Below are 16,619 nucleotides of genomic sequence, written 5' to 3'. Positions count from 1 at the left end.
TAACGCGCATTAGCGCAATAGCGTGGCTTTCTCTGTGATGCGGTAATGCATGGTAGAATTAGTCTACTGCGCATTTAGCATCTCATGTAAATGTGCCCAGTGTCATTCAGGGTTAGAGTTGTAGCAATTTAACTAACTTGTATCACTGCGAGAACCTGCAGAGATGGATTGTTACAGCCGATGCATGCTCCCAAGTGACAGCTGCCCTTAGCCTCTTAAAGGGGTGAAAAAGTATATTTGCCCACAGCCTGGAGGAGCTAACGTTTCTTTGCAGACATAAGCTCTGTAGAACTACTAGAGCCATATGACAGAGCATTGTGTTTGCTTTCTAGGTGACGAGGATGACGAAGCGCCGATGATAACTGGATTTTCAGACGACGTCCCCATGGTCATTGCGTGAAGCTCATTTCTTGACTGTAAACCAAATGGTGTAAATATTTCATTTGATAAAAATAGTCAATTGTTTATTTTACAAATGCACTTTGAGTTGCAATACGTTATTTTTATATGGGCCAAAAAAAGAAAAATAAAAAAAAACCACTTTGTAGTAATCAACTGTGAACTGCAAAAACCAGGTTAATTTAGTAACAGATTGCTTTGATTTAACATTAATTTAGTCTTACAAGGCTATGCTTGCTGGGCATGCTTTCAAGTCTGTGAGATATTTTCTGTTGATGAAATTGGCTACTCTTTTTATTTTTCTAAGACAATAATAAATTTATTTAAAAAAATTCAGGAGATTATATATAGAGAGAGATAAGTAATATAGTCCCTGAAGGTTTTACTTTTACTTTAAAAATCGTTTGGACTTTGTTTTATATGGAAGTATTTTGTTTTGTTAATTTATTGGGAAATCTGCGTTAGCTCAGATTTTCAGAGTCGTCAGACATTGTACACATTATTGTGTAGAACATGTGCCACTTTATCTTGCAAGGCAGTAGTTTTTCATCATCAGATTCATTGTTGTTGCCATAAAGCAAATAAAACAAATGTTATTTTACTTTTTAATATTTTTCCATTATTAAACAATTTGGGGTCATTATTTTGACATTCGGGCCCCTTTTCAGGATAGCTCTTAAGTACGAAATTAACTTTAAGCATGGATTTAAATCCTAATTACTTTAGCAGGACGTAAGCCAGTGCTTCAGTGCTTTCCTGAACTGGGGAATGCAGATCTATGAAGCAAATGTACCTGATTTTCAGAGATGCTCAGGACCCCCAGCTCCTGCTGACTTTGAAAATCAGGCCACTTTTTAACCCAGACTCAATATGTGCCTAACTATAAACACATACCTAATGATGCACCTGAGTCAAGGTCTTATTTAAGAGATTCAGGGCCACATTGTGCCAATGCTTATGCATGTGAGTGACTTTGCACACACACACACACACACGCATGCACGCGCGCACACACACACACACACAGAGTATGTTGGCAGCCACTGTGCTACTCACATGAGTAAAGTTACTTGTATGAAGAGTTTAGAGATCTGGCACGAAATAGGGATTTAGGTATGCATATGTACGCACCCAGGTTTTCAGTGTTTTTCCCTTACCTCCACACTTGATGTTACTACAGTCTGCAATGTTCTGTAAATCACCAGCATTGTCCTAGATGCTTTGGGGTTACGCGCAATAGTGAAGTTGTTAATTGTACCCTGCATTGTTTTGCCGGATTTTTCTCATTAAATAGTTTTCTAATGCCTGTCAATAACATAACTGGAAAAAAAAATGGCCAGTAATATTTTTAAAACACAAACTCAATGAGACAAAACATATACCCTCCAAGACACTAATGTATTGATGAGTGGCCCAGGAAAAACCTCAGGGTAAATGCAGAGTAAGTGCCGAGAAGTAGATGTTCCGCAGTCGTAAAACGCCTTACGCATCTGAAAATCCAAAATTATTTGCATTTGCAACAGGATTCTTTATTCCTTCCTATTATCTGAAAGGAGCTGTGGCTGTAACTTCAGTTAAGAAGTAACACACACATATATATACACACGCAGAGTACTCACCATCTCGTAGTATGCCTACAGTAGCTGCCAGTTACAAAGCTCACATTTAGCCTCTAGAAATGTATGGTATCGTTGCCTAGCCTTCTTGTGACAGTAGAGCATGAATCTCCCCACCACGTCAAACTACTTGCCACCCCAAGTGAATGCTCATGGGTCACGTCGATACATATTCTGTATATGCAAAACCTAGCCACTGTACGCAGTACAATTCAATGCATTGTCTTGTCATGATGTATTTCATTTGATTAAACCAAAAGTATCTTTGTTGTGTAATTTTAAAATATAATTGCAGTCTTCCTACAGATGGAGTGAGAGCAGAAAGGGCCAACCATATTTTGATAGGCAATGGACCTCTTTAATTTCAAATACAGGAAATATGTAAAATATGTACAAGTTCTGTATGCTTCCATGTGCTAGAGAAATACAAAATGTATATTTTAACTAATCATTATCACTGTCCGTAGCCAATGATAAATTGATTTAATGTTTTTCTAAATCGGTGGCCAAAATTAATTTGGATTCGACTACCGATGCTTTATTTAAGCTTGGGAAGTTGCGGCTTCCTTGTTTACTCGGCTAGAGCGCCAGATGTTGTTCTGAAGTACATTGTGAGTAACACCAGCACAGCATGCTATCATATTGAATCATTCAGGGTTTACATTAGAATATCCCAGATTAGAATTTAGTCTAGCATCACAAATTCCTAGATCCATCAAAAGATTCAAATGTGTTTCTAGGAAAAAAGAAAGAAAACGAGAGAGAAAATATTTATCCCAAGAGTCCGACTACTGTTTCTTTTTAAACAGTTGCTTCTGCCCAGTTAACACTACCTTAAAAAAGGCAGTGTCTCAAAGGGTATGAGTTTCCATTGCACATTCAGCCTGGTCAGATCCTACTTGCCTTATTTGTACTCCCACTTCACAAAACTTATCCTAGTAAGACGAGGAGGATTTCACTCCCATTTTTCACCCGTAATGAAATACCCTAAGGATGAACTCCAGTAACTAACCTCATGGCCATCTGAAATAGCCAACCAAAATTCCTCAGTATGTTTTCAAGCTTTTGACTTGAAAGACCCCGTCCAGTTGGGCAACCCGTAATTGCTGGTCATTCAGAAAGGTTTCGCTGCACTCATTACTGAGCAGCATATGTACCCAACGTAGGTTGTTTCCAGTTTCAAATATGCTGTTGGAAATTAAACATGCTGGTTAGCAGTGTCTGGGTTATATAATGCATGCGAAACTGGGTCTGCAAAATGTCCATGCGTTGCTAATGTGAAATGAAGGGTTTCAGTGGCAGCGAAGCAATGCGTGGACCTTGTGCTAACTCTGCAGGACTGGATTTCACCCTGTGTGAATAAGTATTGCAGTGGATAGACATCCTCAACCCTTAAACATTTTCCCTTACTGCAAAAATGGCCAAGCAGCTTTACAGGGCTAGTGTATTTTTTATAAATAGAAAATTCTAAGCTCCAGGGAAGGGGTGGTGGTGGGGGGAGGTGTGGGCTGGATAGGTGCAGTTTTAGGCAAATTGTATATTTTTATGAACTTTCCAAGCACAGAATCTTGTTAACAGAGATGTGTGGAGGGGGGTTTTGTTGTAAATACGGGAAGCAGCTCTGGATGCCGATTCTTGCTCTGGGTTTAAGAAACGCGACAGGAGTCGGTACCCTGACTTAATGAAGAGGGTGGGATTTCCCTCGCAGTGACAAAACAAAGTGATTGGTTAACTTAGCTCAGAGGGCGCTGGGTTGTAACCTGATTTTGGTGAATTTTTCCAGTTCTTTAATATCAGTCAAACATTTGAATCAGTTTTGTTTCTCGCGGAAGATGTTAGAAGGAGACTGGCACTCTTAAGTCCATTTGAACTAAAGGGAAGTGATGACATTTGAAAGATGTTGCCCGCCACATTTCAGCTCCACACAGTAAAGTCAGTGTGGAGGCACCATTACCGGGACTAGAAGTCCGGACACCAAGTCAAGTCATATTTACTCTTCTTGCCTCTATGGCAGATTAGCACGATTGGGTCTCAGACGAGTCATTTCCAGGCTGACGGTCAGAAGCCATTTCCACATCAGAATTAGCAGAATATTTGGACCTGATGATTGGTAGGAGGCTTGTAGTGAATGAGTTGGTGGGTTCATTTCTTACTGGACAGGTGTGCAAATCATTAAAACCTGTGAACAAGAGAGCACTAATTATTGAGGCTGTTTCTAAACTTATTCAAAGGCCTAAAACCATGGTCAGAAGCTATGGAAACTTGAACTGCTGTTGCAACCTGAGTTAATAATACATCTTTTTCTTTTCCTTCTTCCTCCTTCTCTGCCCTCCCACGAGTGCAGACACAATCATTGCCATCTCTTTACATGACCCTCAAAGTATTTAACAAAATAATGAATTGGTTTGCCAGCACGACAACTATAATCAAGCAGAACCAAAATTATATTGTCCTCTACAAATGTCACATCTCTTTCAAATGGACTTCAGAACAAAAATGGTGCAGTTACCCTTGGATCCAGACACTTCTTCATTTATAGGACCAGCTTCAAGGATTATATAACTTGTGTTCATTCCAGACTTTCAGCAACTGAGAGGCGGCCAGTCTTAAACAATTTTGTTAGGATTATCTTCAACTGTTGATGGATTCCTTAACAAAGTGAAAGTTGGACATCTATCATTTGAATTGCTTTCTGTGGGTTTTTTCCATCGCTGATTTGTGCTACAGATTTTATTTCATTATTGCACAAGGTTGAAGGATTCTTTTTTTGTCTTTCAATGTCAAACTTTTTTTCACAGAATAAAAATAATTGAGTCAAGAAAACAGATGTTTCCAAAAACGAAAAAAAAACACCCCACTCTATATGTGTCTCGAGTTATTCTTCAGAGTGCAATAAAAATGTGAAGCTGTTTCTGAACACTGTTTGATTTTTGTTTTAAAATTGCGAGGGTTGGTTTTATAAATAAGTGCAGAGAAATCAATGATGGACTAAAATGCCCCCTTCTCCGTAGGCCAGAAAGGCCCACTTAAATATTGCCAACTTTCATTATTTTATCATGAGTCTCCCATGAGGTCCCAGGCAGTGGTAAGTGTTTGTTCCCTCCTTGTAACCTCTTTCAGTAGGGAAATGCCTATGCAACGCTTTCTGGAAACTAAATAGCAGGAGTACATGCCCACAATTAAACTGCGTCATAAACAATTAAACTAGTCACAGAAGAGATTATTCCCCTCTATATGGCACTGGTGAGGCCACATCTGGAGTCCTGTGTCCCATTTTGGGCCCCCTACTACAGAAAGGATGTGGACAAATTGGACAGAGTCCAGTGGAAGGCAACAAAAATGGTGCGGGGGCTCAGGGACATGACTTGCACAGTGTCTTCCAGCCTATGTAACTGGAAAGGCAAGATGTGAGCTTAATATGAACAAGCATTTAAAGTGCTGCCATTCATTAGCGATTCGCTTAAGCTTACATTAAGGAACAGCCAGGTTTCCCCTTTACAAACCAAATACATAGTTTTGTTCTTGCCCCATGCCACAACTAGGTCATTGCTTCCAGGGCACTGGAGTGGCCTGCCTGGAGAAAGGCACCTTAGTGTTTTCCACTTAGAGTATACAAGGGTGACCCCAGTGGGAAGAAAAAGTCTTGCTTGAATTCTGATCATTAGGGACAAGAAGTGTCCTCATCCCTCATCTTGGAAATATGTGAACAGCTTGACACAGAGGAGCAGCCCTACCAAGGTTGCCTTATCATTTACTGAATTCAGCAAAGCTGTTTGGGTACATGGAACATGATCAGCAGGGTAAAGCATTGGTCTGGGAGTCTGGAGGCTGGTTTTATTCCCTCGGACCGTCAGCCAGCACATTGGTGGAAGCAGCGGATAGACCTCTCTCAACAGTGGCACCTCTTTTCCTGCTACTGAAACAGTTCAGCTTAATTTTAACCACTAAAACAGCCTTTTCTCCCCCTCCAGTGGTCCTTGCCGGAGTCTTCCTGCTCTCTGCAGGTCTTTTAAAATACCCTGCTTGATGGCCTTTTTTCTAAGGAACTTGAGGCCTCCAGGTAGCACATAATCCCCAGCCTTTGGCCCATCACTTGTATGGCAGCCATAGGCACAGACCCTCAGCTGCCAAATTGTTGAAAGGTTCATCCCATCCAGCAACAACCTGCTTTGCTATTAACTTGGTTTGTGACTGGGCAAGTCACCTCCTGTCTCTCTGTCTCTGGTTCCTCTGTAACCTTTTGTTTCTGCCCTGTCTATTAATATTAAAAGTGCTTTTGGGTATATGCAGCACCTAGCACAATGAGGCCCTAATATCAGTTGAAGCCTCTTGATACCCGGGCGAGACAAACAATGAGTAAGCATGTTTTATGCATTGGCTAGTGCATTGTCAGCTCCTAGCAAATAATAATTCCAGTTTAAATTGAACTCTGCATACCAGTTTGGGGGGTGGGGACAGGAATGCATCATCTAATGAACAGAAATCATTCTTATTAATTCAGAGTGTTTTGGTTTTTTTTAAAAAACAGCATGAATGTGGGGCAGATTCATGGTCCAGGAAAACCTGGTAGCACTCTTGATAGATACAGGTTTCCAATTCCTTCAAGACTGAGTTTTAGTTTTCCAGGTCAAACAGTTAGCTGAAATTCAACAGCTAGACCCCCAGGGCCTTTTCTCTCCCCCAGGCCCTGGCATTTTATTTTTTTGGACACAAAGAGAGGGTCTTACTCTGCATTTAGAACGTGCCTTGTGTCTCATTCCTACCGCAATAATGTATAAAGGTGTGTGGATGCTAGGAACTGATCTGCTAATGCACACGGACTAAAATTACCAGGAATAGACCTTGTTCAGATAACTGGGCTTTTTGGTGTGTTGGCCAAACTGCCCCTCCCCCCTTTAAAAAATAAAATAAAAATATAGATAGATATCTAGGTATCTATATCTATCTCTGTATAGATATGATTTATGACATAGTTAACCAGAAACCTGTTCTTTTTGATATATATATATAGATATATCTATCTATAGATATAGATACATTTATCAAAAAAGAATTGGTTTCTGGTTAAACATGTCATTCCCTATTCAGAGCCGTTTTGGTTTGGTTTTGGTTCATTTTATGTTTGAAAATGAAATTGAGGTAAATTGGCCATCTTGGAAGCAGAATAAACACGGCAGGTGGACATCCCAGGGCAGGTACGGTGTGTGTACTGGCCATGCAAGTATCCTTCTCAGGCTTTGCATCCTCATTGCAACACGGACTACTTCTTGACTTCGGACTACTTCCTAACGTGGACCACACATAGCAGTGTGGGTGTTCCCTGCATCTGACCACTGTGTGGCAAAGAGGGGAGAGATTTCTGTTGGACTTGGTAGGGCTCGGTGATTCTGCACCGGCCACATCCCATTGTGAGTCGGAGCAGCCCCAGGACACTATTTACCTAGGATGCCCAAGAGATTTTGTGCCAGTGGAGGATGGGGGTAACAGATCAGCCCTTTCTCATATCCCCACTTCTCTTCCCTTTCCCAGCAGGCACAGCAACCAGCTTTATTGGCTTTATACCAGCAGGGAAGTTTGCCCTCATCATGTGCATATTCCATTCATGACCTATAGCCAGAATCTAGGCCTTTACCCCATTGTCCCAGTGCAGAGGCCATAGTGTAGGGCAGAGTCTGGCCTGTGGCATCCTCAGTGATGATGATGATGATGCCTTCTCTTCATTAAGAACTGGACCCACCAATAATTGGGTTGCCATCATTGGGTCTCACTGTTAGCTACCATCACCCAGTAACAGCTCTCGTTCACTGTCAGCCAAGAGGGGTACAGCTCTCACATCCCTTATACCTCCCCTTTGCTGCGATACCTACAAAAACTATAAAATGGTTCTGATGATGATGTGCTCCCATTTTCCCTTTATTGATCCTGTGTCTTTTTCCACCTATCATTCTTACATGGACTGAAAAATGTTTGGGGCAAACTTCTGTGCTTGTACAGTGCCCAGCACATAAAGGTCCTCACCTGTGACTGGTGCTCCTGGGTATTATGGGAAGACAAGCAACACCAAATAAACCTATTACGAAGCACCAGACTCCAGTGCCTCGCAAAATAAATGCAGAGGCTTTCTGCAAGGATCGCAAAAGGGCTCTCTAGCATGTGCTAAGTGTTTCAAGAAACAGACATGCTCAGACATTGAGAAAGAGCAACTAAAGCGGTGGCTCACATCCATCTCTTCTGTGTCGCCAGAGTTTATTTTGCCGTGCACCCGAGTGTTTGTGTTAGCTCCTCTCAGCAAGAAGAAGGCGAGAAAATAATAGATCTTAATATAGGACACTAGCTATCCAGATTTCGAGACAGCAGCTTCCAAATAGTCCAGATATGCTTGCAGGCAGGGAGAAAAAGAGTCTGCGGCAAGGAAGATTAGCACTAAAAACCTTGTCTCAAGAAGCAGGCTTCTCATCCTGCCAAACGTGGGTTGGAAGAAAGGAGCAGCTCACAGCTCTTCCTGGAGGCACAGAGGGGAGCACGCTCATGTCAGCTGGTTAAACGTATCCCGGAGGTCTCCGCAGCCAGGTTCTGGGCAGGACTGCTCAGGTACTGCCACAAAAGGCATAACATCAACTTCGGAGGCCACATAGCAAACTAAGACTGAAAGGGAACACCTGGGTCGTGGAGTTCAACCCCCCACAATTCCCCGCAGCCTTGTCGGAGAAGTTAAGTTCTCGAAGCACATCCACCCCAGCTGCCCTGAAGTACAAACCACAAACCACAAACCAGCCACTACGGCCATGTGCCTGGATGTAGATCTTTAGTGCAAGAAACCTGGAGGCCCCTAAGAGTACAACCAGCTACGGGAAGAGAGCAGGAGAGACTAAGGACACCACCAATACCCTGGCACCTACTAAGGCGGGCAATTTAGTATGTGGCATGCGCCCGTCTGATCCTAACACCTGGGCCATGCCGTATGCTATGGAGGAAGGAATTGAAAACCTGTATCTATCAAGAGTGCTACCAGGTTTTCCTGGACCATGAATCTGACCCACATCCTTGCTGTTTTAAAAAAATAAAAAATCACTCTGAATTAATAGGAATTTTCTCTGCCCAACTGACCTTCCTTCCTGACCCCAAAGTCAGCGACTGGTTTAGCCTCCAGCTCTGAAAGGTTTCTTAGTATCACGGGGAGCATCAGTGCAACCCCCACCCCAAATCCCATGGCTGTTACCCGTGATCCAGAGAAAGCCAATTTAAGGATTCAAGAGGGGATAAAAAACTTCCTGAATCCTATAGGTGACCAACAGAAGCCTTGAAGCATGGACTAAATCAATTGACCCCAAAAGAAATATGGTGCACAAATTGTGATGTTCTTAATAGTGTTTGAGTGATGTTGTAGCCAAGATGGTCCAAAGGCATAACACCCAAATCCTTGCCTTTCACACATTTCCTGAACTAACTGGCTCACTAGGAGGGCTCATAGACTTTCAGGCACAAAACACCCTTCTTGCTTTACGCCCAAATCCTTGTCTCAGATCCAGCCTTCTTATTAACACTTCCCAGCCAAAGATCTCCAAAGACTTTACACCTGCCAATAAAGTCTGCTTCCCCAGGGTCTCGGGCAGGTGGTTAGAGCTGAGGAAAATGAAGCAGAGAAACATGACATGATTTTCTCAGGGTCGCCTAGAAAACTGTAGGCAGAGCCAAGAACAGAAACCCAGCGGCTCAACGCCCAGCTCTGTTCCTTCCCTCCACAAAGCCACATGCCTTTCATATATGCCTGTTTATTTTACTAATTTCCAGCTCAGTGATGATTTTCCATAGCTGCCTTGTCTAAGCATTTAGAGGTGCGTTGGCCTCAGCCCTGCAGCATGCGAGCTGACAGGGCAGTCTGCTTCTCCTACTTGAATGCCCAGACCTAAGGGGGGGGGGGCGGAAAAAAAGAGTGCCCTGTATTATTTTTGTCTTAAACTTACTTAACCTTGCCACTAAAGCTGGCAGCGTCTGTGAGCTGCAGGTCTCCAGAGAGAACAGGCACAAAGAATTTAAGTCAAGCAAAGATAATGGAAGAGAGAAAATTGGGAAAGGGCCTCAGATGCTTTGACCTTGGAGAATATGCCAAAGACCTGTTAGATTCCAGTCCTCATAAATAAAGAGACAGCATTTATTGTCTGGCTGGGCCAGCGAGCCCTGCCAGCTCTGAGCTAGTGCCAGTAGATGGTGCTAAGGACCAGGGCTAAGCCTCCATGCTGTGCATACTGAGATAAAACAGATGTTGGCTGCTCCACTCTGGGTCTGTTGTGTGATTTGCAATGCAGCCATTTGCATGCAATTGCCTAGAGTTTTGTTAACGCTTCTCAAGTTAAACCAAAACTCCTTCCACGGAGTGAATCCTAAGCAAGCGGCAGTGATACAAATGAGTTATGATGCAGCTCGAGGAGAAGTAAAAATTCGGATCTATTCCCCTTGGAACAAAACCTTCCAGCTGTTCTCTGACGGAGAGAAGAGTCGGCAAGCCTGATTCTAGCCAGGCTTATATTGACCGACTAGGGCGCACCTAGCTCTGGCTATGCTCCTTCCAAAACAAAAGAGATTATTCTCTTTCTAACCTGTTATGTGTATGCTCCAGTACAAAATGAAAGTAGGAAGAATCCCTTCTCTACACAATACTGTGCATGTACGGTAGATGGCAGCGTAAGACTGACCTTAAACTGAAAGTAGTTACTTCTTTTTTTTTTTTTTCTTCAACTTTTTACTTTTGGTGGCCTCAAAAATTATTAGTTCCAGATGAGCTCTTGCCATGGTAATAGTGTGTTTAACCCAATCCACTCTGAGCAGAGTCAGTGCAAGTTCAAATGCAGCGTTTTCACAAGTAAACTGTACATCAGAGGCATGATTCTGAAGGGCTTTGGACATGCTGTGTGCAACGGGGAGAGGAAATGTATAAAAGATTGGTTCACACACACACACACCCACACCCACACACACACACACAAAGACTCCACGCTCATGGATGTCGCCAGTGTGGAACTGAACTCATGTATTGAACCAGGAACCTCTGAACTAGTTGCCTCTTTGAAGATTAGCACTAATAAGCCAAACCAGTGGGCATTTTGTTTTATAAGGAAAGAGTATTTCAAGTCACGTATGCTGCTATTGTTGGACACAAAACATGCACTGTCTGCCTCTTGTGCGACTCTAGTTACTACCCCAGGCTTGCCTTTCATGAGCATTACCTTCATTTTTATTCCCTTTTTAAATTTACCTTCCCCATCTTCCACTTCTTTGGAAACTGATGCCACGTTTCCTGAGTATAAGGAGAAAAATCTTGAAAAAATAAACACTTATATAGATTGATAGAAAATGTGTGACACTTTATATCTTTGTCAAGGTTTTATACTTTCCATAAATTATAGATCCAGAAGTTATCATTAAAACTAATTGGAAGAATGTGTATCTCCTTTAAAAGCAAGTTACATTTAAGAGCTGAATTAATTGACTTTATTATTGTAAATTAATGAAACTCTAGCAAAATATGAGAAATGTTCAATATTGTTTGCCTTTATAATTCACTGTGTACGTAGCCTTAATCTGAGGATCTCTGAGCACTTTGCAGAGTTTAATTAAGTCTCACAATTGCCATTTTGGGGAAATACATTAAGTATTATTATATTGATTCTTTACAGATGGGTAAACTCAGGTATTTTTATGCCCCAGGCAAACTCCAACTCCCCCTTGAAGTCATTCCTTAATATTCTTTCATTCAGCCTCTTCAGTGATAACAAAAGATTACAATGAATAAAAAGCTGAAGACAGTCTTTTTGAAGGCATTTCATATCTCTGATTTCATATACCTGTTGTGCTCCAGTTTTAGTGGCTTGTGGCTTCCTTTATGTTTATATCATGGAGTTCATGCAACTCTGTGTGCGTGTGCATGCATGTACACATGTGAAATCAAAAAGTCCTAGCAGATCACTGTGTCTAATACCTACTGATGCCATTCAGAATAGTTGTATGCTTTCTAAACAATACCCTTTCCACCACAGCACTTGGTTAAAATTATCTAGAGTACATGATGTCTTCCAGCTCTCTGCTTCCCTTCCCTCAGGCCATAGAAAAGAATGAGCTCCTGGGATTCATTTATTTCCATAGACCCAAAGCATCATAGCTTCCTTTGCAGAGTGTGACTTCAATACAATAAGATGGCTGCCAGTTTTCTTGAGAACCCATTCGCTGATTTGCTTTTTTCACCAATAGACCCAGAGTGGTCTTCGAAAGCATCAATGCCCAGAAGCATCACTCCTCGTCTAAGCCTCTCTCTTCAATTCCCAGGACTAAGAACATTATTCGCTGCAGTCAAGACCATTCTTGAGACCTCAAAAGTCACCACTGAAAGCTCGAGGAGACTCTATGTTCCTTCTAAACTGTGTTCATGTTCTTCAGCATTTACTTGTAATAGTCAAACTCCATCTGATGTCTTCTTCTTCACTCTCAGCTCTCTCTCAGTAATACTTAGTGACAAAGACTGGCTCAGTCTGAACAGCCCTTGCCTTTGTGGATCTATCTAGCTGGTCCCTGTATGAATAGAGTGGGGCAAATCAAGACCATAGATCAGCATGACTCCAAAATGTGACTCAGACATTGGATTCAGCTAGAGCAACAGTTCAACTGCTGGGCCCAAAGCAACTAAGTACTGGAGTTGGGAATAAGACCCACAGTCTTGGGTCCCAGATACCCACGTCAGCCCGTGACCAGTATTCTCTGTCATATGGTCTTTATGGGAACCACTTAGAAGGCCAGTTCACAGGTTAAATAGGAGCCCATTCTGCTAATCTATAGGAATTTACTCTTACAGTGACATATGCCATCGCCCTCAACTCATAAGGTCTTACCATGTATACATTTACAGTGCTCAAATTATTCAGTACCCGGTGATCTAGGGATCAAACAGTGCATTAGCCTTTTGCACAGGAGCAAATTTCAGCCCTGAGGGAATACCCTGAGACCACACAGCATATCAGACACAGACCTAGCAGCAGAAGCCGGGAATCCCGCCTCCTGCTCTTATTCCAAATCTGGCAGGGCACAGGGCGGCCTTGATGGCCCTGGGAACGTGGTCAGAACCAGCTGTGGCAGAGGTGCGAGTAGGTGCTGAGCTCATTCAGGTTTTCCCAACATTGTTTTGGCCTTCTCTGCTTATCAGGTTTCTATCGCTCCCTTTTCCTTGTTCCTTCCCCTCTTCTTTGTAAGCTCCTTTGTTCTAGTGTTTACAGCAGCATCAATTTACTGTCAGAAAGCAGGACGGCCTTGTAGGTTCTGTATATACAGTAGGAATGCAGCCAACTGGAACCTGCCCCTCCGCCGCTTTGTACAAGCGCTATGAAACGCCGCGCTAAACTGCCTTGGGTGTTGCCGCTGCTTCCCTCCCCCCTTCCACAACCGTCAGCACTCAGGGGTAAATCCTGCAGCACTTCCCACTTGCGGTGTTAAGCCCTGATTACTCCAGAGTGAATGTGGAGGAATGAGCAGCCTGCGCCCTCTGCAAGGGATCTGCAAAGTAGCTCCGGGGCAGATGTGGGGAAAGCTGAGATAGAGCAAGTGACTCTGGAGCTCAGGACCCACAGTTACTTTTAAACTCCTGGGGATATGAAAGGAAGCAGAGCAGTGGTGAAGAGAGGGGATCCTTCAATGTGTCGCCTGCTTTTCCCCTTCTATGCAACTCACCCATACAGGTTGATCCAACTCTGGTATTTGCCCCAGACAGTGTTAACCTACTTTCTGATGTCTCAGAACATATCTTAGCATGTCAGGAGCCTGATGAGCACGGGATCTCCCAGTGTGGGCCTTTACTTCCAAACCACAAAGGAATAATACTTTGCAATTATACAGCAGCCTTTTGATAGAGCATCTTAGAGCGTGGTGCAAAACTTTCCACCTCCAAGCCTTTCTGCAGGCGGAGAAACTGAGGTGCGGATAAGTTAAGAGGACACCAACACAATGCCGTGCAGCGCCGCCCCCAAAGGCAGGACTAATTTGCCCAGTTGCAGTGCCACACTAATGCGGCTCCAGTCCCAGAATGAGGGTGACTGAAGCAAGCTTGAGAATATCTACATGACACCACATCATACAGATATGCCCAAAGTGACCTGCCTGCGGTCACAGAGGGAGTATGGGGAGTAGAGCCAAGAGTTCAGACTTTTAGCTCTATGCTTTAGTATTATGCCACTCCCATCACTCTCAGTTTAGAAGAGTTTAACTACAGGTTGCATTATGATCTGGTGCAATTTCTCTTCATCCTCTCAATGAATTTAGGTACCACATTTTGCAGCTGGGAGCAAATTATTCTTTGCCTTCTCTTCGCTCCTCATTCTTGAGATCCTACAAGAGGGAAAGCCCATGGTATCTCCGGGGAAGCCGTGAACAAGAAGAAAGCAATTAGTGTGGGGCTCAGGAAGGACTTCCTTTTATGCAAACACATGTGCATGCTTCTGCTTCCCACTACACATTAGGCCACCAAGAACACAAGCCCCATAAATGATACTTTCAGCTATTCCTGGATCTCAAATTGTTTTTGCATTGTCAGCCGAGAAGCAACACTTTCCAGACCCTACGTGCAAGCATGTAGACCATCGAGTCTTCTACTAAAGCCTGAGCTAACGCATTTTGAAGTTGGTCTGGAGCCACTCAACGAGAGGCCTTTTTAATGTCTATACTTCTTGATTTTCCTTGTTTCCTCCTTGTCTTCCCAGTAGCTAGTGATTTTGGGTGCCGAAATTATAAAAGAGACTGGTATTTCAAGGGCTGCATGTCAGCATTCTTCTAGAAATCAGCTGTCTCTAAGGTATCTCTGGCTCCACAACCATCATCCCCTCACAAGATTTTGGCCCTAATTACATGCAATTGGTAAGCATCTTTTTTCATTGTTTCCTCATTCATAGAAGCATAGACGATGAGGGTTGAAGGGACCTCAGGAGGTCACATCTAGTCCAACCCCTGCTCAAAGCAGGATCATTCCCAACTAGATCATCCCAGCCAAGGTCTGTCTAGGCAGGTCTTAAAAACCTCCATGGATGGAGCTTCCAGCACCTCTCTGGGTAACCCGTTCCAGTGTTTTACTACCCTCCTAGGGAGAAATTGTTTCCTAATATCTAACCTAAAATCCCCTTGTTGCAACTTGAGCCCATTGCTCCTTGTTCTGTCATGTGCTGCCATTATTTAGCATCTGTTTTTTCAGACCCTCTTTGAATGGTAGGGGTTTGTCAATAAATTGCATTGTCTATGGAAAAAGGGGAGAGCCATAAGACAGAATGGGTTTATTTCTTTCACCTTAAAGAGATGGAGTAAAATGAAAGATAATTGCTGTTTATTGTGCCCTGGGTTCACCTCAAGATGAAGGAAAATGATAAGATTTCAATTAATGTCATTTAAGATTCCCTGGAAGCCATTCTGTGCCTTTCCTGGCTGCGTTTCCTCACTGGAATTGCAGTCCTCAATAACTCTTTTGTAAATCACCAGAACTCACATATACATTAAGGGCCACATAACTCAAGTGGTGCAAACTGATTTCCATCAACTTGGCTATGGTAGCTTATACCAGTTGAAGATTTCCCACTTTCCACTTATTAAGATGCCATTTCAGGCATGCTATATAATGTCATTCACTTTACAAAGTTGGGATTATTTTCTAACTCACTCAAAACCAAAAAGACAAGACCTAAAAAGCATTTTAACAAAAATCAAACTGATCAAGAATTTGCAGAACGTGCAGAGACTAAGCCTGGACACACTGTGGATTATTCAGATTAGTAGCTATTATTACAAGGAAACACAGAAAGGAAAAATAAAACTTTAAGGCTTGATTGGGGAGGGGGAAAGATTAAAAGAAAACCCAGCAAAAGAAAATGGGAAAAAAATATATTTTGGGACAATGAAGGCATTTCAATGTTGAGCTTTTTTCATATTTTGAATGTACAAGATAAAAACTTCATGAAATGAAGTTATTGCCAAACTGAAAACAGAACATTTTAGGCTGAAGGTGTCAAAACTGACTGGTTTGAAACATTTCACGAGTGTTACAATTTCCCCCCCCCCAAAATTGTGTGTCACTGAATGCACAGTTGTGCTTAAGAAAGTTTCCTGCAAAGAAAATTTTCTCTGTTCTAATAATAGATCTTCAGATTGGGAGAAAAGATAAAAGGCAAGCAAATGAAACATGAGGTTGAAGATGTTTCTTTCCAAAGATGGACATGTACAGCCCCTGTCATTACGGTATGGGGGCATTTGCGCTCTTCTCCCATAGTAGACCAGTGCGCTTTACATAGGTTAATAAAGTTTATTGGCTTATCTCTCTTCCCCACCCCTCCCTCCATGGTCAAATTCCTATTTCAGAGGGAGAGAAAGGTAAAGTTTTAACAGACTGTCCCCAGGATCTCAAGAAGCCAGGGGCCTAGATGGGGAGCCAGCCAAGACCACATGCTTCTTCCTCATGCACCTGAACCACACCACCGTCCTCCCTGCCCTCTAATGACAGCCTCTGCAATGAGGACTTCACATAAATGCCACAGTAAACAGTCATTTCCCTGTAACACGTGCACACGCTCTCCCCGGCCTTGCTCT

At 42.8% G+C, this 16,619-nt stretch overlaps 1 protein-coding gene across 2 annotated transcripts in view; it reads left to right on the top strand.

The window, feature by feature from the left end:
• The window catches only part of SORL1 (sortilin related receptor 1), a 98,416-nt gene extending 95,952 nt beyond the window's left edge, over positions 1-2,464 (top strand). For both annotated transcript variants that reach the window (XM_019509976.1, XM_019509969.1), the window contains exon 48: positions 333-2,464. In XM_019509976.1, coding sequence (XP_019365521.1) covers positions 333-400 — 68 coding nt within the window. In that variant the 3' untranslated portion in view covers positions 401-2,464. The remainder of the gene's footprint in view (positions 1-332) is intronic.
• Positions 2,465-16,619: the final 14,155 nt, after the last annotated feature.

This window comes from Gavialis gangeticus, unplaced genomic scaffold (genome assembly GCF_001723915.1).
Source record: "Gavialis gangeticus isolate Ggan-Ray unplaced genomic scaffold, GavGan_comp1, whole genome shotgun sequence".
Classification (NCBI taxonomy): domain Eukaryota; kingdom Metazoa; phylum Chordata; order Crocodylia; family Gavialidae; genus Gavialis; species Gavialis gangeticus.
The sequence above is the reverse complement of the archived record's forward strand: the minus strand, read 5'-3'. Positions and strand labels throughout refer to the sequence as shown.